The 23,713-nt window shown below is 43.5% G+C and overlaps 1 protein-coding gene across 1 annotated transcript in view; it reads right to left on the bottom strand.

Annotated features, from left to right (window-relative positions):
• The window catches only part of PUS7 (pseudouridine synthase 7), a 26,219-nt gene extending 2,506 nt beyond the window's left edge, over window positions 1-23,713 (bottom strand). Inside the window, exons 1-14 of the mRNA XM_035127716.2 lie at window positions 23,550-23,713; window positions 20,522-20,920; window positions 18,650-18,734; window positions 18,440-18,541; window positions 16,042-16,186; window positions 11,016-11,127; window positions 9,264-9,341; window positions 8,749-8,877; window positions 5,517-5,642; window positions 5,025-5,086; window positions 3,418-3,578; window positions 2,553-2,679; window positions 1,431-1,532; window positions 431-560 (exon numbers count right to left, since the gene is read on the bottom strand). Coding sequence (XP_034983607.2) covers window positions 431-560; window positions 1,431-1,532; window positions 2,553-2,679; window positions 3,418-3,578; window positions 5,025-5,086; window positions 5,517-5,642; window positions 8,749-8,877; window positions 9,264-9,341; window positions 11,016-11,127; window positions 16,042-16,186; window positions 18,440-18,541; window positions 18,650-18,734; window positions 20,522-20,889 — 1,727 coding nt within the window. The 5' untranslated portion in view covers window positions 20,890-20,920; window positions 23,550-23,713. The remainder of the gene's footprint in view (window positions 1-430; window positions 561-1,430; window positions 1,533-2,552; window positions 2,680-3,417; window positions 3,579-5,024; window positions 5,087-5,516; window positions 5,643-8,748; window positions 8,878-9,263; window positions 9,342-11,015; window positions 11,128-16,041; window positions 16,187-18,439; window positions 18,542-18,649; window positions 18,735-20,521; window positions 20,921-23,549) is intronic.

The following is a 23,713-nucleotide window of genomic DNA, read 5'->3' as shown; positions in this document are numbered from 1 at the left end:
GAGGACTTGGGATTTCTTTCTGATGAAGATTAAACGCTAAACATTACCTCTGTTACATCCATATGGGGCTCCCCCTTTAAACATGGAACTTTCTTTTTAACTGAGGAGCAGCAGTATAGACTTGTGGCTTCATGCTGCTCTTCAAGATAAACAGTGGAGTACCGCCATCATCAAGCACACATCAGTAAGCACATGGTTGAGAACATAAAAACGACCTGCTGAATCAGCCCAAAGACTGATCTAGTCCAATATTCCATGCTCATTGGGGTGTCCAAAAGCAGGACATGAATGCAACAGCCCTCTCCCATTTGAGATCCTCAAGCAACTGATACACACTCTGGAAGCAATAAAGCCATCATTTCTAGTAGCAGTTGTTAGGCTTATCATCCGTCTCCTCCTCTGGCTACTAAACTGTGTGCTATTTACTTACCAGCTCACATCCTGAGGTCGGATGATGACCTTTCTGTAGGCTCCGGATAAGGAATAGTCTCGAATTTTGTGCTTCATGTTACTGATGTCGAGATTGTCAGCGGCTAATATTTCCTCATAGGCTTTCCCAACTGCCGTAAAAGGACATACCGTATATATGAATGGTAAGATGGAATTCAGGGCAAATGCGTTGTAAGTTTCTCCTCTTGCATCTGATGCAATTCTGACCTGTAATGCTGAAACGTGGCCCCAAAGCGTAGTCTTTTTCTTTACAGCTCTATTTAATGAATTATTTGTAGGGAACCCCTGGTCCTGGGATATTAAACCTACTTTCAAGCCATTTTGGTAAGCAGGCAACCGTCCTTAAATATAGCTAATGATCATATCAGTCCCTATTAGTTATATGTGCCTTCACTCCTATTAAAAATATCTATGAACATGCTTCCACAGTCACACAATGTGTACCAGTTAAGGATAGAGGAATGAAGTAATGACTGCACATGCCATAAATCTGGATGCTGCTAGACTATTTATCTCCAACAAACTGTTTCTTTTTCCTTCCTTCCCCCTTTAGCATACAAGCTGATGAATGTTTCTTAAAAAACACTTTTCTATTTCTCCTCCTGCTAGCTGCACTTTGTTAAAGCCTGATCCTGCTAGTTTGGAGAACACTAGTTGATGACTGAATGATCTTCCCTTAAAATATGGTTACAACTAAATTACCGTTGATCCAAATACAGAAAATACTCCCAATTCTCCATTAATATACAGCAATATTTATACATCACATGTTAGTCACATTAGTAAATCCATTGAAATCAATGAAGCCAGCTTCATTGTACCTATTTCAGTGTACAGGTACCTATTTAATCTGCTTACTGAAATCAGATACAAAACCCATTTAGTTACTTTTGTACAAACACATGTACACACTCATCCCCAGCATAGCAAATCTGATTATGTGCATATCGCCCACTTTTGACTTTAAATAGAATTCTTACTTTTGTGCTTTGGATAGATAACATCGAAACCAGGCAACGGCATCACAACATCGTGGATGGTGTAATTGTCAACATCTGATTCTTCAATATAAACAGCTGTACCTAAAAGCAAGAGGATATTTCAAGTAATATACCGTGGTACCTCTACTTATGTTCACCTCCGCTTACGTATCCTTCAGCATACGTACGCAGCAAACCTGGAAGTATTTTTCTGGGTTTCGCCGCGTGCGCAGAAGCGCTCTGCTGCACCGTGCCCATGCACAGAACAGGCACTTCCGGTTGCAGAAACCTCAGGATCTGACTGGAGCTCCAGACGGATCCCGTCCGCAACCGGAGGTACCACTGTAGAGCTTTCCAGGTCATCTCAACCAGATTTCCTACTGAGAAATCTTTTTTCTGGATAGTGTATCTTTATGAGATCCTTAACAAGGGACAAAGCAAAGAGGAAATGCAGTTTCAAACAGGATTAGGCAGTCTGGGTAGCACAAAATTGTACATGATGGAAGGCACCAGACTGTCACCGGTAGGTAGACTGATTTACTGGAAAATGTAAGTCCTAGTCTTGCTGAGTTGGATCACCAGGTCCTCCCTCTCCGAAATCTGTGCCTCTGCCCTCTGAAGACCCCCCCCCCAAACCTCTTTCTTCTCCTACTTAACTTAGGCAGTGATGGCAGTCACTCACTGAAGCCCTTCCTGCAAAGCCCCCCTCCCTGTCAACACAGGGGACTTCCAAACAACCCTGTTCCAGAGCTCAGGTAAGCTGGGAAATGTAGTACCCCACAGGATACCAGAATCCAACTGGGAGCAACTACTGGGAGCAAGAGCTCACTGCCATCTCCAGAGTCGGAAGGGAGAGAGGCTCAAAGGACTTTCAGATCCCATCATACTCCCAATGATATAACCAAGAGCATAATCCAGAATTGGGCATTTTTTAAAAAAATCTTGTTCCAATTAACACTTTACAAGTTTGGTCTGCCAAGCCTAATTCTAAATAAAGGAGAGGGTGTATGTGCTCATCTCGTTTTAAGGAACACGATACTAGGAAGCTATTCCAAAATGTATTGACTATGTGCCACCACACACACACACATGCCCTGACATCAAGCAATGTTGACATTTTACCTCCTTTTAGTACAAGATCTCCTGGCACAGCAACAAGCCCATATTCTTCTATTCTGCGGCTCACCATGTTATTCCATACATAACTCTGATAGCTATGAATATACATCAAACGATTATTTCTTGGGATCTGCAGACCAGGAAAAAGGGTGTTAATCAACATGATGCTGATTTTGTAATGCACATGCTTGGAGTAAGGTAAGGTAAAGGTAAAGGACCCCTGGACGGTTAAGTCCAGTCAATGGCGACTATGGGGTTGCGGTGCTCATCTCACTTTCAGGCTGAGGGAGCCAGTATTTGTCCTCAGACAGATTTCCAGGTCATGTGGCCAGCATGACTAAACTGCTTCTGGCGCAACAGAACACTGTGGCAGAAACCAGAGCACACAGAAACACTGTTTACCTTCCTGCCAGAGCCGTACCTATTAATCTACTTGCACTGGTGTGCTTTCAAACTGCTAGGTTGGCAGGAGCTGGGACAAAACAACAGGAGCTCACCCCGTCACGTGGATTCGAACCGCTGACCTTCTGATCGGCAAGCCCAAGAGTCTCGGTGGTTTAGACCACAGCACCACCCAATGGACTCAATGGACACAATTCTGAACAGACATATGTAAGGACAGCACTGTTAATGGTTTAAATACACGCCTGAAAATACTAGGGAGCCCCTGGCTCAATTTACATCTTTAAAAAAACAACTCCTTTTGGCCTGGCAAGTCAGAACTAATAAACCCTAATTAAAAATATGGAAGGAGGGAGGGGGAAATAGGCCATTTACCATTCACCATAAATTTGACTTTACCCGCAAATTGTTTTCAGACATGCTCAGAGGCGGACTATGGCACAAATAAGCAAACACTTCAACTTACTATGCCAAATGCAGAGACGATATTCTTCAGTCCGTACTTTGAAAGTCCGCGGAGCAGCTGTCCCTCCACACACCGTTTCATGGGCAGTTTTTTGAGGGCTGCATCTGGGTCTTTCGTTTTTGCCCACTCTTCTCGGCATTTTACCAAGTATCCCTTTTCAGCTGCAATGGACGTTTGCATAAAATGGGAAGCACTTTTATTTCAGACCATGTGAGCAGGTTTCCTTTCTATTTTTAAAAGGAGTTCAGCTCAAAAACAGGCCTGCACAGAACCTAAGTCAATGGTATCTACAACACAAAATCCTTCTCAGCCAGATTCAAAACTATCCTGCATTTTCAGTGAACTACCTGGAACAGGTGGAAACATGCTATATTGCAAACCTTACTCAACTTCCTTGAGGTTAGCCCTGTCAAAGTCACTCTGAATTTCAGCAAATACCTATCCACTGGGTGCATTTGCAAAGTACGCTGTCTGACAACTAGACCCTCAATGTAATCCACAAACCAGCATGCTTGCCCTTAAAATCCATTTCCCCCAAAGCTTCAGGTTTTGGGGGTTGGCCACCTATATTTCCATCTTCAATTTGTGCTATTAGCTGGGTTTTTAACTATTCCCTACCCTGCAACCCACATATCCTTTTGTTTCCCCATTTTAAAGCTTCAGGATATGGTATTTCTGAATTTAAATATGAAGTTCCATCCTACAGCATCAGCTCACCATACTTAGAATTATAGAACAGGCGTCGGCAATGTTTTCTGCCCGTGGGCCGGAGGACTCCCAAGGACTATTGTCCGTGGGCCGGACATGGGCCACACAGGCGCAGAAGTGAATTCCAGTGCCACGCTGCCATGTCCCAAACACTGGAAATGGCTTCTGTGCATGTCTGTGGCTGCGCAGAAGCGATTTCTGGTGCTGGCTGCCCATTTCCAAAATGTCCGCAGCGCCAGAAATCGCTTCTGCGGCTGCGTAGACGTGATTTCCGGCGCCACTCAGTGAGTCCCTGCGCTGCGCTGCGCCAGTTTACTTTAGTGCACGGGGACTTGCCAAGTGGGCGGCTCGGTTCACATGCGGCCCATGGGCTGTATAAATGGCCTCCATGGGCCGTATCCAGCCCATGGGCCAGAGGTTGCCAATGCCTGATTACAGAATCAGGACACAATCTGAAATTAATTAGGATTTATATGTTGGACACTGGCTCATTTGATAGCAACAAGAAAACGTGCCGTTACCAATATTGGCCCAGTCCTGTGGAATGCTCTGCAAACAGAGTTTCAGCCTCTTCTTTTAAACTTTAAGCAGCTGTTGGAAACTGTTCTATGCTGCCAAGCTTTTGCTGGCAATGAAGAAAATATCCTCAGTAGATTTCTGATTTTAAATTTTTATATGGATTTAATTGTATGGTTTTATGTATGATTGCTGTGAACCACTCTGATTTATTTATTTTTTTACGAATAGCTGTTTATTGATATTTTTTATTAATGTAATCACTTGCTTTCAAGACATAAACAGGCAAACTGTATAGAAGTGCTCCTTTGAGTATGTAAAGCCACTGTTCAATAAAACTGAGTCCAAAATGGCTAATGCCATATCTAAAAAAAATTACTTGCCTCCAGGACGTGGTTTTAGTATTAAATCGATGACTTCATTCCAGTTATTCTGTAGTATAGCTCTAAAAATATAGAAGAACATCTGGTGAATATTGCATTGCTGGCAGGGGAGGAAAATCTGAATCACTTTAACCAGCAAACAAGTGGATTGGGCTGCAATCTTAGTTCTACTAAAGGTTTCAAAGGAAAGACATGCCATTCATATAAAATGAAAACCTTTTACAGTGTGCATTCAGCAGCCAAAATTTTAAACATAGTATTCCTTATGCAATCCCTCCCACAATCATATGGACTAGGAGATTTATGATTTTATTTTATTTTTTATTACTGACGGGGCCAAAGCTAAGAAATAGCAGCCCATTCCAGGCCAATTAGCAAAGCGACAGGTGATCTGGGGTTTGAATCCGTATCTGTCAGGCCCAAAATTCCTATTCACTGGGCTCCCAGCTGCTTTAAGGTGCCACACATATATGCCAAATAAAAGGAGCCCACCTTCCAACTTGATATGTAGGGACAGCTGTGGTTCCAAATCTTTGCATCCCATAGTAGTTAACAAACCCAATTTCCCTGAGAGACTGCATGGCATGTTGAACTTGATCTTCGGTCCCGGTTATATTTCTGATAAAAGGGGGGAAAACATTTTAGGAGAAAAGTACACAGGCACACACTGTGCGTTAGAACATAAAGATAAAAGTCACAATGAACTGTGTACAGCGCAATCCTATGCAGAGATATATTCAGAGGTCAATCCCACTCTGTTCAGCTCTTGCTTCTCCATTGAGTGTTTAGGTTTATAGCCCTAAGTAAACAGGAGAAGGGAAGAAAAATCAAGTTTATCTGCAAAAATAGCTTTTCTGACTAGATCAGTTCTCAGACCCTTGCCTACTTCTGATGTTTCACAAGGTGTTTGTCCCTCCAGTCATAAGGGATTGAAATTTGCATTAAAAAAACACCACTAAGGAGGCAATCCAGACCCCAGATCGGCCAGATTGAGTGAGTTAGGATCCAGCAGATCTCCAGCTCAGCTGGCTGAACTCTGGGCTTAGCCAGGGCTCTAGTGGCGCAAGTCCTCAACCCCAGCTCAGAGAACACAGGCTTAAGTTCTACATTCTGGGTCTGGTGTGAGCCCCAAAAGGGGGCATTGTGGAGCATAGCGGGACAGGGTGGCGTGTCCTTTGCTGGATCCTAACTCTATTCAGCAGAGTCACGTGACACAGCAACCCAGCAGAACGGGTGGTGTAAGTCAAACACTACTGCAAAGGATTGCTTTTCCTCTGCCAGCAGTAGCCTCGCTCTTGAATGGATTTTGGATCTGACGTACTTTATACAAACTAATATCAGTGTACTGGAAGAAGCAAAGATCACCAGTGTTGAAGCAATGATTCTTCAACATCAACTTTGTTGGACTGGTCAAGTTGTGTGGATGCCTGATGATCATCTTCCAAAGCAACTACAGTGGTACCTCTACTTACGAATTTAATGCGTTCCGAACGCACATTCGTAAGTCGAAAAAAATCGTAAGTCAAATCCCATAGGAATGCATTGGGAGAAAAAATCCGTAAGTAGAAGCAACCCTATCTAAAAAATCGTAAGTAGAAAAAAATCCTATCTAAACCACATCCAAGATGGCGGACGGAGCTCCATTCGTAAGTAGAAACATTCGTAAGTGGAGGTACCACTGTACTCTATTCTGAACTTAAAAATGGAAAGCGTAATGCTGGTGGTCAACAACAGTTTTAAAGACTGTCTCAAGGCAAATCTAAAAAAATGTAGTATAAACACTGCCAACTGGGAAACACTGGCCTGCGAGCGCTCCAATTGGAGAACAGCCTTTACCAAAGGTGTGATGGGCTTTGAAGACACTCAAACTCAGGACGCAAGGGAGAAACGTGCTAAGAGGAAGGCACGCTTGGCAAATCCACACCGTGATCAACTCCCGCGCGGAAACCAATGTCCCCACTGTGGAAGGACATGTGGATCCAGAATTGGTTTCCACAGTCACTTACGGACTCATTGTTAAAACCGTGTTTATGGAAGACACTCTTACTCGGCTACGAGTGATCGCCAAATAAGAAGGCTTTATAACAACTTAACAATTGTGCACAGGCATGCAAATGCTGCCCTCGCAGCTGTTAAGGCAGAGCTGGATCCAGAAGAAATAAAAAGGCATGATAAAGAAAAATCAGGCTGTGCAAAAAAGAAAGAAAGCATCGTGTTCAGGGTAAATTAGACACACTTAAGTCCCATTAAAAATATAAAGGTCCCATTGAAATATAAAGGTAAAAAAAGGTAAAGGGACCCCTGACCGCTAGGTCCAGTCGCGAACGACTCTGGGGTTGCAGTGCTCATCTTGCTTTACTGGCCAAGGGAGCCGATGTACAGCTTCCGGGTCATGTGGCCAGCATGACTAAGCCGCTTTTGGTGAACCAGAGCAGCACACGGAAACGCCGTTTACCTTCCCGCCGGAGTGGTACCTATTTATCTACTTGCACTCTGACGTGCTTTCAAACTGCTAGGTTGGCAGGAGCAGGGACCGAGCAACGCGGGGATTCGAACCGCTGACCTCCTATCAGCAAGCCTTAGGCTCTGTGGTTTAAAACAATTAAAAATTAAAAACAATTTAGGTCCCATTGAAACATATCGGTTGGATCAACACTGCTGTTCCTGCTCATGCAAAATACTTCAGCTTGTGCAATGAAATTTCACCTTCCTTTTCTCTGCAGCCCCCTACATGCCCTCCAGGGAGTGGGGGACTCTCTGGATCAGATTTTGCAGGGCACACAGGCAAAGGAGAGAAAGAGGACGTTATGCTGCACAAGCGGAACACCTGCTCATGCAGCACTGAATAGAACCCAGTGGGTCCAATGCAACAAATTTGATCTGGACCTAACCCACCATGTTCAAATCTGGGATATTCCCAACACTGTTGCTACCAGACCAATCACCTCCCTTTGTTTTATCTTGGCTATAACCCTGGGTAAGAAAGACAAAGCTGGACACATTTTGTTGAGGTCCAGAAGTCTCTTTTATACAGCCCCCCACTCTTATGTGAATGAACCATCTTCCACAAAAGCTGCTGCTTGCCTTCTATCACTGTGCCATACAGAGCGTGCTCACGTACGGTTTATGTGTGTGGTACGGAAGCTGTACTTCCCAGGACAGAGCAGGGCTGTGTAGAATTATTAAAACAGCAGAGAGCATTATTGGCTACTCACTCACCACCTTAGAACAAATTTACACCACCAGGTGCCAGAGAAAAGCACTAGATATATCAAGAGATCCAACGCACCCTGGTCACCATTTCTTTCAGCTCCTGCCATCGGGACGGAGATATAGAACAATGCAGGCAAGAACGAGCCGTCTCAGGAACAGTTTCTTCTCTACAGCAATTTTGGCCTTAAATGGAAAGCCTGGACTTTGAAGTCATCTTATTTTACTTGTTATTTTGTATTATATTTACTGTTTTAAATTAGATTTTTGTAATTTTGGATTATGCGGAATGCTTTATCTGAGTGGATGTAGCAACCGAGTAATTTCGTTGTTCCCGCAAGGGGACAATGACAATAAAGATATCTTATCTTATTTTCTATCTCTCCAACAGAAAAAATATATATAGAACACCAAGTCAATTGTGATTATTGTATCTTTCACACAACACAGTGGGATTTAACATAAAGCACTGAACTGTAAAAAAAAAAGCATCCCTGGAAAACAGAACTTTTACCTGAGAACTACTGTGAAATGATTTCCTTGCAGTTCTCCCAACTTTAGTGGGTGGTTCTTGTAACTGAAGTTTCCGAGCTTGAAATTCATCAAGCAATTATTTAAGTGAGCCAGCCTTTGTGCAGTGATTCTAAACATGGAGATAGAGAGGGAAAGATTTCACAAGAAACAGGGACTCCACACAAGATAATTGATTTTGGAGTTACAGTGTCTTAAGCGCAGGTACAAACCGTATTTCTGAAATCTATTTCTGACACCGTGATTCTGCAGAATTGGGGGATGACTGATTCAAATGCCTTGGGTACTTACTGAATGCCACAACACATTTTATAAAATCAATTATTTACAGCTTGCACACAGATAAGATTACAATTATATTGTGATTTTATGTTGTGAACCGCCCTGAGATCTACGGCTATAGAGCAGTATACAAATTTTAATAATAATAATTTAAAAATCCAAATATTTCCGTAAGCAAACCAGATAACATTTAAACACAGCCCTGTTTCTACATACCTGAGAACAGCGATCTCTTGAACTGTAATAGCCCTTTTGTCTTTCGTCCCCATGTATGAAAATATGTTTGGCTTAACTCTTTTAAAAAAATGAGAAAGAAAAATGTTCAGCACTAGGAAAACAGGCAGGGGAAAGAAGCATAGAAGTTTAAGGTATTACCTTTGCTCTCCAACAGTGTTTCATTTAAATCAACTTGAGGGCCAGGTTCCTGCTAGGGCGACCTTGAAAGGGGCTGCATGCCAGCAGGTGGACAAAGTCAGTGGTGTGACGGATGTGACTCTTACCTCTCACGATCTACCGGCTGGACATGCCTGCACTATTACAATTAAAGGACACATTCCACCCTGCAATAGGACTTGAGCAAGGGCAGAGCACGACCCACGGAGGCCAGGTCTCGGAAGAGGGGAGGGGGCAGGGCTTGCATGAGTTTCGGGAGTCAGAGAAGCCTAGGGGACCATATCTGGCCTCCTCGTCTGAGCTTCCCCGTTGCTGATTTGATCCATAATCACGCATAGGAGAGAAACTCAAGTGACATAACAATCTGATCCAGTTAAGAGACATTTCCCCCCCCAAAAAACTCTCCCAAATAAAAACCATCCACAAGGATTTCTGTTTGCTACCACTTGAATAACTTGCAAGACAATGCCAAGGGAACATTTTTTATTTATTTCTACCCTGTTCTTGAAGCCACCAACATGAGTCTGACCAAACTGCGGGAGGCAGTGGAAGACAGGAGTGCCTGGTGTGCTCTGGTCCATGGGGTCACAAAGAGTCGGACACGACTGAACGACTAAACAACAACCCTGTGCTTATGCCGAGGCTGCTGCTTATGAAGTTCAGTACAAAGCAGAACAAAAATTAAGGGAAAGGACTTCTGACAAGTCTAGGTGAAAAACACACGTCTCTGTCTCACCACAGAGTCTCTGTCTCAGCCAGAGCGCACAATTCAAAGCCATTAACCTTTTGCTTCTATTATGTGACGCCACAGTTATAGTCTTAGAAGTTGTCAGCTTGACAGGACAAAAGCAACGTGCACTGTGTCCAATATTGGAAAGCAATATTTGAACACACACAAGCCCAGACACTGCGGTCCAGCTCCGAGGGCCTTCTGGTGGTTCCCTCATGGCAAGAAGCGAAGTTACAGGGAACCAAGAAGAGGGCCTTCTTGGTAGTGGCACCCGCCCTTGTGGAACGCCCTCCCACCAGATGTCAAGGAAATAAACAACTCTCTGACTTTTAGATGACATCTGAAGGCAGCCCTGTTTAGGGAAGTTTTCAATGTTTGATGTTTTCTTGTGTTTTTAATATTCTGTTGGGAGCTGCCCAGAGTGGCTGGGGAAACCCAGCCAGATGGGCAGGGTATAAATAATAAAATTATTACTATTACAATGCATTGGATTTAAACTGAATGGGAGAATTTATCCCTGAGGGTTCGAAACACTATTTTAAATAACATATAGTTCTCATGGATGCATGGCTCTCTCTCTCTCTCTTTTCTCTCTCTCTCTCTCTCTCTTTCTCCCTCCCATTTTTGTAATGGAGTCTTACCGCCTCAGGATTCCACAATAATCAAAAATTACAAATTGTTACACACGGGCTACACATTATTTCCCAAATTGACCGGTAAAAAGCAGCCGCTTTACCTTCAACATGCTGCAACGTTCCTCAAACCAACCATCTCATTTCTACCACCTATAAGAAACAGCAAGTTTTGCAGATTTACTGTCCCCTCTTGTCAAAAGGTTGACCCACCTTAAAAATCTCGACAGCACATTGATGGCATCCATGGTGTCCTTGTTCTCTTTGTACAAGACAAAGTGGCAATAACTCCCCCTAGATTTGGGCCAAGAATGTTTTCTGGGATCTTTAAAGACAAAATGTTAAAACATACAAAGTATTAAAGTATGGCCATTTTCAATGTTTTCCATTTAGGTTTTTTTTTTTGTAATTCAGACAAAAAAAAGTCTTGTGTAAATCTCCTCCCCCCTTGTAAATCATTTGTATGCTTGTGCTGGTGCTTTATCCATTCTTTGGGGGGGGTGTGTGGAATATATCAGGCTTCCTTCGAAATTCCTCTTGGCAACTTTTTAAGGAGCCCATCAGAAAACCACAAATTACTATGCAATGTAATTCATCCCACAAAACAGTACTGGACAAAACAAAGGGTCGCCACTTGAAAAGATTGATTGTTGTAGCTTGCCCATATGCAAAGATGTCAGGGGTTCCACCAATGAAAAAAATATTATATTGGATAGTTTTAGGGCAAAGTCACACATTATTAATGCAACGATTACACTTCTTGCCAGATATTTCATTCATTGCAAATGTGATGCTGAGGCTAATGCACTGGGACTGAAAACAAGGAAGTTCAAATCACATTTTCCTTATGAAGATTCTCTTGGTGGTTTTCAAAAGAGCACTTGGCTGGTTCACACTTAATACCAAACCACGGTTTAGTGTTGTATTACCAAGCCTAAGGCTAGTATGCTCCCCCTCATACTCCATTTTAGACAAACCTAATTAAACAACGTTGTGCAAGCAGAGGACTTCTCCCTAAAGTGCTAAACCATGGTTTGGTAGTACATGTGAACAAACTCAATGGTCTTGTTCCCACATCACAGTAAACCAACCTATGGCCTACCTGGATTGTGAAGGCTCCCTGGTCTTTTTTACTCTGAGCTGCACTCAATTAAGTCGAGGTTAGGCTTAGCGTGTCATCCACACCTGGAACTGTGGTTAAGCACTCTCCTAGCTAAACACTATCTGTAGCTAAGAACAAACCTTGTTCCCACTGCAATCAATTATGGTACATCACTGCATTCACACAGGCTCCGAGAAGACACAATGCCTAAGAATTGTTTGCTCTCCTTAACTATGGTTAGATATGGTGAACATTTACACCATGGTTCAAAACTGGGCAGAAACTATGGTCAGAATGTGCAAACCATGGTTGACAATAACCACAGTTAAGTGTTATGATGCAATTGTATCCTCAGGGGTTTGAACTTTTCCCTTTTTCTTTTAACACTTAATTCTCTGTCTTCTGTTGTTTCAAGTGAAGGAGAGGCATTATATACAGAGAGAACAATGTTTAATGGGTTATAATTTTCTGAATGATTAACTGCTATGGTGTGTAACCAAGCACAGGGACAGTACTTACAAACGCTTCAGGTTACAAACTCCGCTAACCTGGAAGAGTTGCCTCGATTTGAGAACTTTGCCCCAGAATGAGAATGGAAATTGTGTGTTGGTGGCGCACGCCTCTAGTTAAGAATAGCTTCAGGTTAAGAACGGACCTCCGGAATGAATTAAGTTCGTAACTAGAGGTACCACTGTACTTGGGATTATTCCGAAATTACTTTGGTTAAACTATTTTATTTGTTCTTTATTTCATAAAATTTACATACCAGAAAAACCCCTCAAGACATTAAGAATTTTGAGCATATTGAAAACCTAACTCTCAAAGAGGCTATCTATATTAGTATTATGACAATAAGGGATCATATTTGTTGAGGACAAATTTATTTGTATTGATTTATTTATGGCATTTGTATGCCGTAGCACAACAATGCTTCTCTGGGTGGCTCACAGTAAATGGTCCTAACCTCCACTGCCTTGTGGGAAAAGAAAAGGCTAAGGAGTAAACCCTACACACAAACCCAGAGTGCAGTCCCTAAGACGCTTGGGTGCTGCCTTGTACACCTCTTTCTGGAAGCTCCGGCAGCTAAGCTGGGGCCAAATGTCTTGCTCTGCTTTCCTTTGGACCACATCAGCGAGGCCGAGAGGAGGGTCTTGTCATCTGGGAAGCCCAGGGTTGTGGGTTTGAGCTCCATGCTGGGCAACAAGATTCCTGAATTACAGGGGGTTGGACTAGATTATCCTCGTGGTCCAACTCTATGATTCTATGATAGGGAGGACTGGGCTGGAGAAAGGTTTATTTCCGTTAGTAATAAAATTGGAAAACTGTTTAGCTGGTCTAAATTATTGTCATTAGCTGGACTAAATTATTGGCATTTCATTTTTTCCTAACATGAAATGCCAACATCTCTTTCTTACCTGTTGAAGTTCTGACCTCTGTTCATACGCATGGGGTAAAGAGCATAAGAGAGCAATGTTTTATTTTGTTTTCTTTTAAAGGTATCAAAGTGCTTTGGATGGGAACATGCAAGTTTATGTGTTATAACGCTGCAGGTGTCTGGAGCATTCAACAGTCAATGTGGTGGCTGACGTCTATTTAGACAGCTGTGCAATGGAATCGTGCAGAGGGATAAAGTGAACAAATGGAAAGGTTTCAGCTATACAAGCCACAAACTACACTGAGGGCAGCGACGCAAAGAGCGGATAAACGAAGGTTATTATAAGCGTTCCATGTGTTTAGAACAGAAGCGCCTGCAGAATCCAGTTCAAAACTGAGTGTTTAATTAATACAAATTTCAATGAGTAAGGCTGTCCTCCCACCAGTACAGAATACAGTGAACTTGCAAAATTATACGCAAGAGGAAGTTTGTTCATGTACTGAACAGATTCACTTGTACTAGACGTCTGGGAAAACGTACAACAGTCTGAAAGATCACTGCCTGAAGTCTGATAGCACCACACAACGACATTCATATCCATATCCCACCACTTCAACCAATTTAGAAAAATCATCCAGATAACATATGCTAACACATGCATTTTGCTTCAACAGTAGGGAAGATGGAGGGCATGGCTTGAGTATTTCTGTTTGTACCTGTCAACATGCATGCTCCATGCACAACGCATGCAAACATGGACGGTACTTAAATATATTCAGTACAATAAATAAATTCAGTGCAATAGACAAATACATCCCCCACCCAGGTCTTTAATATCCTATTTTGAATAGTGTTAAATAAAATAGGCAATATAGATTTCAGAGTTGTGAAGAGCAACAATATTCTAATTCCAAGACACGGACCAGCTAGGATTGAGAAATTCATCTGCCCTATCAAGCTGCTTTCACTTAGAAGCTGAGGTTTTTCCACTCTATGGAGATGAGCATCATCTACTGACTGCTGTTTAACAGATCAAGATGCCAATTAAGACATAGAAGGCAAGCTGGGATATTTTTCTCCCAGTCAATCTTGGCATATGCTGGGAAAATGCCGAACTGCAGAGCAATCTACTGGTTGGTTAAAAAGGGTAAAGGGGGCCCGTGACCATCAGGTCCAGTTGTGTCCAACTCTGGGGTTGCGGCGCTCATCTCGCTCTATAGGCTGAGGGAGCCGGCATTTGTCCGCAGACAGCTTCCGGGTCATGTGGCCAGCATGACAAAGCTGCTTCTGGCGAACCAGAGCAGCGCACGGAAACGCCGTTTACCTTCCCGCCGGAGCGGTCCCTATTTATCTACTTGCACTTTGATGTGCTTTCGAACTGCTAGGTGGGCAGGAGCTGTGACCAAGTAACAGGAGCTCACCCCTTTGCAGGGATTTGAACCGCCAACCTTCTGATCTGCAAGCCCTAGACTCTGTGGTTTAACCCACAGCGCCACCTGGGTCCCTATTGGTTGGTTAGTTTTTATTTAAAGGCACAAAGAGTACATAAAGACAGGGGTCTTTTTCTAGTCAATTTTAAAAGGAACAAACACGCATTTAGATCAGAAAGCACCAGGCAGGCAGCGCTGGAACCCTCTAACAGCCTCATGCAAGTTTTTTGTTATTGTTAACCTGTATTTCTGAACAGATAAAATTTGTGCAGAAATGGGGCATAACAGATTTAGCCCCGTCCTCAGGTAGCACCCAACTGCAATGGGTCCATTCATCCCATACAGGTGGTTAAACTGTGGCCTTGTTGTTGTTGGTTCCAACTCCCCTCATTCGCACCCAGCAAGCCCAATAGTTCAGGATGATGGGAATTTCAGCACAGCAACCTCTGGAGAGCTAAAGGTTAGCTATCCATGCTTTAATTTTAAGCCTGGCTGTCTGACTATCGGTCGAATAAAGTATTGATTGATTGATTTTAAGCCTGGATATTTTTTCTCCTCTACCAATGCTACTCAGAAGGAACTGTGTTCAATGGGACCTATTCCCAAGTAAGCATACCGCACGGCACCCTACAAGTCTCCCCCCACTTCCAAACTTTTTCCATTTTTAGACAGCGAGACTAGCATTCATTTTAAAACCGTTACATTTTCTAAAATCCTCATAGATGGTTTAATGCTTGCTTCCTCAGGTTTATATGGAGGTATTTATTTCCTTTAAGCAATTCCATCATACAAAATATGGTAGTGTTTTAGCAACATAAATTGACCATGTAATCCCTGTAATTTCTTTTAACTTTATTTGTACAACCTGACTGCATTTTGAAAGGAGGGGAAAGGCTGAGCTTACATCAAATCTGTTTGTTCTACAGTTTCACAAATCTCTGTGCAAACCCAAACTAGAATGTTACCGTTTCCCACTAAGTACTGATGGATTGTCCGTTACAAGACTGTGATTTCTTTGATGACAATTCTCCCATAGCTGTGTAAAAACGCACTATAAGCAAAAGCAAGGACACAGGGTTTTAATGTCCCTCCAAGACTTCCTACCATCCTATGTGACTTAAGTATAACACAATCAATGCCTAGTGAATGCTGATTTTAATTAATTGGGCTGCAATCCTACACATGCTCACTTGGAAGCGAGCTCTGTTGAGTCCAACGGGACTTGCACCTGAGTAGACATGCCTGGAATTGCACAGTTAAGACAGATTTTTACACACGGGTATACTACGGAGCCGTTTTTGTTTTGAAAGTTTCAAATAAGGTCAAACTCACTTGCAAGAGCCTTTTTTCCAGCTGCATGATAAGCAACGATGTATTTTTTCCCATCCCGATCCTCTGTTTTAGTCTCTAGCCCTGGAAACAAAGATTTTACAGCCTGGTGCATAACGGTCCTTTTTTCCTTGGTGTCGTCAATGACCTAAGCAGCGGCATAAAAAATATAATACAAGAAGTGACAGCTTAGTTGGTTTTTATCTTGGTAGTTTCTTGCTGATACTGGAGGCCTGCAAGACCTCACTGTATTGCTATTTTGTGTACTCTGAAAACCAATAAATAAAAAACTTAAAGAAAAGGGGGGGAGAAGTAAGGACTACGTCTCATAAACAGCAGATGAGGACAGAAGCCCATTTCTGACCATCACTATGTTAGACTGCCGGTGGGGGTTAGGACTGAATGCTCCTCAGGAGAAAAAGAATTCTTTGCACATTTTAAAATAAAAATAAAATAGTATGTAAGGGAGAAAGCGAAGATTCAACCCTTATTTGACTTGCTAGATTTTTTTGTATGCGGGGGCTACAATTCAGGTGCCCAAATCAGGTGACACAGTCTAGAAAAGGTGAAGGTCCTGTGTGTGTGTCTGGAGTCGGTTGGAGGACGGATGGTGGCTAACGGATTGAGGTTGAATCCTGACAAGACAGAAGTACTGTTCTTGGGGGACAGGGGGCGGGCGGGTGTGGGGGACTCCCTGGTCCTGAATGGGGTCACTGTGCGCCTGAAGGACCAGGTGCACAGCCTGGGAGCCATTTTGGAATCACAGCTGTCCATGGAGGCACAGGTCAATTCTGTGTCCAGGGCGGCTGTCTAACAGCTCCATCTGGTACGCAGGCTGAGACCCTACCTCCCTGCGGACTGTCTTGCCAGAGTGGTGCATGCTGTAGTTATCTCCAGCTTGGACTACTGCAATGCGCTCTACGTGGGGCTACCTTTGAAGTTGACTCGGAAACTGCAATTAATCCATCTAGGCTGGTGACTGGAAGTGGCCGCTGGGACCATAACACCGGTCCTGAGAGGTCTGCATTGGCTCCCAGGACGTTTCCGAGCACAATTCAAAGTGTTGGTGCTGAGCTTTAAAGCCGTAAACGGCCTCGGTCCTGTATACCTAAAGGAGTGTCTCCACCCCACTGAGGTTCAGTGCCGAGGGCCTTCTGGCAGTTCCTTCCCTGCGAGAAGTGAGCTTAGAGGGAACCAGGCAGAGGGCCTTCTCGGTAGTGGCACCTGCCCTGTGGACTGCCCTCCCAGCAGATGTCAAGGCAATAAACAACTATCTTACTTTTAAAAGACAACTAAAGGTGACCCTGTTTAGGGAAGTTTTTAATGTTTGATGCTGTATTGTGTTTTTAATATTCGGTTGGAAGCCACCCAGAGTAGCTGGGGAAACTCAGCCAGATAGGCAGGGTATAAATAATAAATTATTATTATTACCCCACCAATCTGGCTGGGTTTCCCCAGGCTTCCAACTGAATATTAAAAACAGAAGGTAAAGGTAAAGGGACCGACTCTGGGGTTGCGGCGCTCATCTCGTATTATTGGCTGAGGGAGCCGCCGTACAGCTTCCAGGTCATGTGGCCAGCATGACAAAGCCGCTTCTGGCGAACCAGAGCAGCGCACGGAAACGGCATTTACCTTCCCGCTTGAAGCGGTACCTATTTATCTACCTGCACTTTGACGTGCTTTCGAACTGCTAGGTGGGCAGGACCTGGGACCGAGCAATGGGAGCTCAGCCCGTTGCGGGGATTCGAACTGCCAACCTTCTGATCGGCAAACCCTAGGCTCAGTGGTTTAACCCACAGCGCCACCCGCGTCCCACTATTAAAAACACAATACAGCATCAAATATTAAAAACTCCCCAAAACAGGGCTGCCTCCAGATGTCTTTTAAAAATATGATAGCTGCTTATTTCCTTGACATCTGATGGGAGGGCGTTCCGCAGGGCGGGCAACACTACCAAGAAAGGCCTGTCTGGTTTATAATAATAAATTATTATATTATTAAATTCAGTTTTCTTGTCATTATGTTATTCTTTTAAAAGATCTAATCATTTAATCCCATTTTCATAATCCCTTAGAATAGTAAGGAGACCAATACAACAAACTACAAAAAAATACCACTCTCATTTGCCTTTAGGAAAAGGCCTACTTTGCTCCTATATGTAAATTTAGAGACAGGAAGCATTGTTGACCAGCGTGATGATGAATGTAGAAGATTGTAGTTATTCCCAACTTTCATGGAAATTTAAGTTAAAACACTTCATATAGAAGCCTTGCATCTTTTTATATACCCTTCACAGGTGCATAGTCAAACAAAATCAACTTCCAAAACAGTTTGATCCTGTTGCATCATTTTGCCAACCATTAACTTGTTTATTTATTACCTCTGATATTTTGTCAATTACCTCAATGGCCACACTGCCTTCTTTATTTTTAAAAAGCTGGAGGTCTTCTAACCGCTGCTTGTCTTCAGCTGACAACACTGTGAAGATCTCCTCAGAAGGATCCTATAAACACCACAAAATGTTAAGTAGAAATCTGCGCAAATCTTTCAACAAAGATTTGAATTGTGGCCTTCCACATTTGATGATGGAAGCTAGGCAGAGAAAAGTTACCTCTTTATCTAAAGGCACTGAGAAGTCGTCCAAATGGATGGTATGCCCATCTTTTCCTATTTCATGAACAACGAAATCTGAATATCTGGGTAGAAAACAAGACAGGACAGTCAACAGAGAATGTGATACAAATGTCAAACAAGAGCCTTTTCAGCTTAAATTGCAACCCTGAACACACTTCTATACATTTAAATTTGGGACTGAGGTCTATCAGCCCTTCCACACCAAAAACTAAAAAGGAAGAAACCAAAAAGACGACGAAGAATCTTGCTTAAGGGGTAGGGTAAAGATAAAGGGACCCCTGACCATTAGGTCCAGTCGTGACCGTCTCTGGGGTTGCGACGCTCATCTCGCGTTATTGGCCGAGGTAGCCGGCATACAGCTTCCAGGTCATGTGGCCAGCATGACTAAGCCGCTTCTGGCGAACCAGAGCAGCACACGGAAACGCTGTTTACTTTCCCGCTGTAGCGGTACCTATTTATCTACTTGCGCTTTGACGTGCTTTCGAACTGCTAGGTTGGCAGGAGCTGGGACCGAGCAACAGGAGCTCACCCCGTCACAGGGATTCGAACCACTGACATTCTGATCGGCAAGCCCTAGGCTCTGTGGTTTAACCCACAGCGCCACCTGTGTCCCTAAGGGGTAGGGTACTAAATGTAAAATATATTCTACTTCAGCAGAGTTTCATTTGCAAAAGGAACACACAGTAGAAACACAGTCTAATGAAGACAGTATGGGCTCCCTAAAACACATTAACTTACAGACTGAAAGCCAAAGTGAGAAATATATATCCCCTTCCTCCTCCAAGTTATCTCTCTCTCTCTTCCTGGCATTAATTGTGCTTTCACCTTACACATCTGATCAGCAAGCCTAAGAGGCTCAGTGGATTAGACCAGAGCGCCACCCTCACCACCAACCATGGTCAACAAAAATCAGAATTCCTCATGGCTGCAGTTTGCAAACCCACTTCAAGCTAGGATTTCAAATTTTGTTTTATAAAATAAAACCCTGGTTTGTGCAGATGAACACACAACACAAGGACATGGTCAATGCTATAAACTAACCCTCGCCTTTTTTTACAGTATAAAGGGGAAATTGCTCCAGGAAGGGGAAAAAGCATACAATCAAAAAGGCTGGTTCTCAGTTTACAAGGAGCCCAGCTGACACCTGCAGAGAGTGGACCCTACAAGTTCTGCAATGCAATCTTAAGCAAGTTGATTCAGAAGTATAATTGGACTTAATTCCAAGTACGTGAGCACAGACCTGCAGCCTTAGAAAATAAAGAAAGTAACCAAGTCAATCTGCAAAAGTTATCAATAAGACTGCAATATATATCAAGCTTAGGTATTAAACACTGATAATGTAAAAGGTAAAGGGACCCCTGACCATTAGGTCCAGTCGTGACCAACTCTGGGGTTGCGGCGCTCATCTGGCATTGTTGGCCGAGGGAGCCAGCGTACAGCTTCCAGGTCATGTGGCCAGCATGACAAAGCCGCTTCTGGCGAACCAGAGCAGCACAGTGGACCGGTCCCCTCCATCCGACTACAGATTTTGCAGATTGCTTTATTTTCTAAGGCTACAATTCCCAGAGTTCCTTGTGAAGAGGGACTGGACTGTTAAAACGACTCTAGGAATTGTAGCTCTCGGGGGGGGGGGGGGACTAGAGGTCCCCTAACAACTCTCAGCCCCTTTAACAAGCCAGAGTTCCCAGGATTCCTGGGGGGGGGGGGAGCCATGACTATTCAAAGTGGCACGATACTACTTTAAATGCATTGTGCAGATGGGACCCATGTTAAAGCTGAACCAGCAAAAGTGGTTACGTTAAGCATTGATCCATCCACAGGGTTGAGCAGCTGAAGAGTTTGTACTTACCTCTCTTTCAATATTCCAGAAAAGCCCTTGTGAGAACTAACAAACTTAGTTATGCCAACATCTAGCTCTGTCAGGCCATGCTTCATCATGTCTGCAAAGCTCTCTGGGTCTCCTTCTCCATCAATTTCTTCCAATTCTTCCTCATCTTGGCCTACGCTTCCCTCATTAAGACCTGGTTTTTTTGCATCCTCAACTGGAGGTTTGACGGGTTTGAGCTCTGCCTCAGCTTCAGTCTTATGGTCAGTATTCTCTCTTTCTTTCAGTGCTTCTTCCAAGACCTTTTGCCTTTTAATTTCATCCACGTTAGTCTCTTTGTCCTCAGAATGAGGACGCTTAAGGGACGCATTATCCATTTCTACCACTTCCATTTTAAAAGCATAAAGTTGGTGGTATGAACTCCTACAGAAAAAAAATAGACCATTTAACCCAAAAAGATATTCCCTGTATTTTTGTTTATTTATATATCGCCATCTCGTGACATATCAGTGGTGTATAGCAATATGTAGACAACAAAACATAAAGCACCGTTAAAAACGCTACAAAAACTATTACTGAAATGACTACCGTGTTTCTCATATTATAAGACACGTCTTATATTTATTTTTTCCTCAAAAAAACACACTATGGCTTATTTTCAAGGGATGTCTTATTTTTTTCCTCCTCCTCCTGCCGCGGCCGGCATTGCTGCTGCTCCTATCACTATGTCTTATTTTCGGGGTATGGCTTATATTCCTTGAATGCTTAAAAATCCTGCTATGGCTTATTTTATGGGGATGCCTTAAAATATGAGAAACAGGGTAGTTCATCAAGAAAGTTTCAAACAGCTGCATCAGCCTATAGGCACAGAAATAACTTCAACAGATACTTAGAAGTTAAAAGTCAGGATTCCTGACCAGTCTCTGCTGGAAGTGTGTTCCACATCATGGGACTAATGACACTAAATATCTGAATTCTAGTTAATGCCCGTCAGGCCTCTCTTACACAGGGGACAACTACGTGTTGACTGTTTTGTGTTGCACCTCTGCATTGTGTGTTGCACCCATGAAATGAAATAAAAACCTTCCAACAAAGGCAGATGCATTCTTTTAACTGAACATGGCAGAGCAAGCTAGTTTTCTTCAGGCACAGGACCATTGCTCCGGTAGTTTTATGAGACTATCAGAGGGAGAATGTCTGCTACCCCACAAAAATATGCCTATGCATCCTAAAATGAGCCCGAAAAAAACACAAGAGGGAGAATGGGTAACAATAACACATCGGAGCAATGGATAAATTAGATCCCTACTTGACTCCTATTTTCTATGTGCAGATGATCTTCAATGTTTCCATCTACATTTTGAAATGATATGGTCTAGGAACAGTTTTGCTGTGGAATGGGTAGATTTTTCTGGGTTACATTAAACTGTGTTACTCAGAGTAGACCCATGGAAATGAAATGTTTAGGGAAGCTTTTAATGTTTAATAGATTACTGTATTTTAATATTCTGTTGCAAGCCGTCCAGAGTGGCTGGGGAAACCCAGCCAGATGGGCGGGGTATAAATAAATTTTATTATTATTATTATTATTATTACCTAATTATGTTCGTTAATTTCAGAACATCTACTCTGAGCAAACCTTAGTTTACTACCAGCTTCTATCTAGACCCTAGCAGGTCTTCCTAATGGATCTGTAATTACGGTATCTGTAGTTATTTGCTCTTGATCATAAGCCTTCACCATAAGCATCACCAGTTTCTCCCCGTTGCCTGGATCCCACCCCCATCGCCAGGCCCAAGAAGATCTCTCAAACGTGCTCTTTGCATGGGCCCAGTCCTCCCTTTGAGGCTGAAACCCCCTATTTTGGGACTTTTATTATTTTTCTTTCACTTTTTTGGAACAGGGTGCTTCAGCAGGAGCTTCAACGTCCCCTCTTGGATAGGCAAAGGTGGAAAATTATAGAAGAACGGAAAATAATATCATGCTCTATGGAAACTATCAGTGATAAATACTTCCACACAAGTCCACAAAACAACAAGACTTTGCATACCCTTCTCTTCCTAAAATTTTCGAATATATTTGTCCAGAATATTTTCCCTCTACAGTAGGGGTGAGCAGAAGATTTGAGATTGGAATCCCTGATCAGTACTCAGATATAGATGTGCACTTTGTATATGCAGGTGGCTGGGGAGGTCGGGGTATAAATATATTATTATTATTATTATTATTACCCCAGTGTCTACGACCCCCCAAGTCAACATATTGCATATGGGTCCACCTTTAAGTTCCCAATGCACATCTGGCTCCCCTTGGTGTGCCTTGGGATTTTAGTGTGGAAAACAAAGTAGATCCTACAAGTCTGAAATCTGCCCAAACTATAGCTCTGGCACGTTCAGGGCTGCTGTACACATACTGAGTTGTATCGAATATTAATCCTGCTGCTCATAGTACTCCCACTTAAGTTACCGGGCATAACTAATTTATGTTCGTTTATTTCAGTGGCTCTAGTAGTCCAAATATACTTAGTCGACGGCAACCCAAATATAATTAGTTGAATGCACACCTAAGAGCATTACGCCCCCCCACGCTGTTCCCCTAACACCAATACAGTTAAAAAATCTAATTCCTCCTCGCTAGAAAGGCTGCGCAAATTCAAGTTTGAAGTTGGCATAGCGCAACGTGCGCCGATTTTCCAAAAAAATGTCATGGGCAGCATGGCAACGCTGCTACGGCAGAATCGGGGCGAGGGGCGGAGTCCCCGGACACGCCACGAGCCACAAACACGTGTCGCAGAAAGGCAGCTGGTCGGGGGCGGAAAAGGCATAGCTCCCCCGCCGCGCACACTTTCGAAGAAGATTCTTCGAAAGCGCTTCGCCTCTTTGGGGGGGTCTATGCAGAAAAGGCACAGAAGAGGAGCCACCCTTTCTGGCGAGGGCGGCGGGGCGCCTTTTCGTCCCTCCTCCTCGTCCTCCTCTCCACCCTCCAGCCCGGCCGGGTTCTCCCTCTCTGCGTCGGCATCCGCAAGGGCGCTGCCCTAGAAACATTGACCCACCTCGCGATCTCTCGGCTGGCCAACTTGCCAAGGGAAGCGGGGCGCGCACGGAGCAGCCCCGTCCGGCGCCAAGCGTGTGCTCAGCTTCTCCACACGGCCTAAAGGCCCGAGCAGCAGCAACAGCAGGACGAGGAGGAGGGGAAAGGGGCGGTCTCTCTCTCAGG

Source organism: Zootoca vivipara, chromosome 10 (assembly GCF_963506605.1).
Source record: "Zootoca vivipara chromosome 10, rZooViv1.1, whole genome shotgun sequence".
NCBI classification, from domain to species: Eukaryota; Metazoa; Chordata; class Lepidosauria; order Squamata; family Lacertidae; genus Zootoca; species Zootoca vivipara.
Note: the sequence above shows the minus strand (reverse complement) of the source record. Positions and strands in the feature narration are given on the sequence as shown.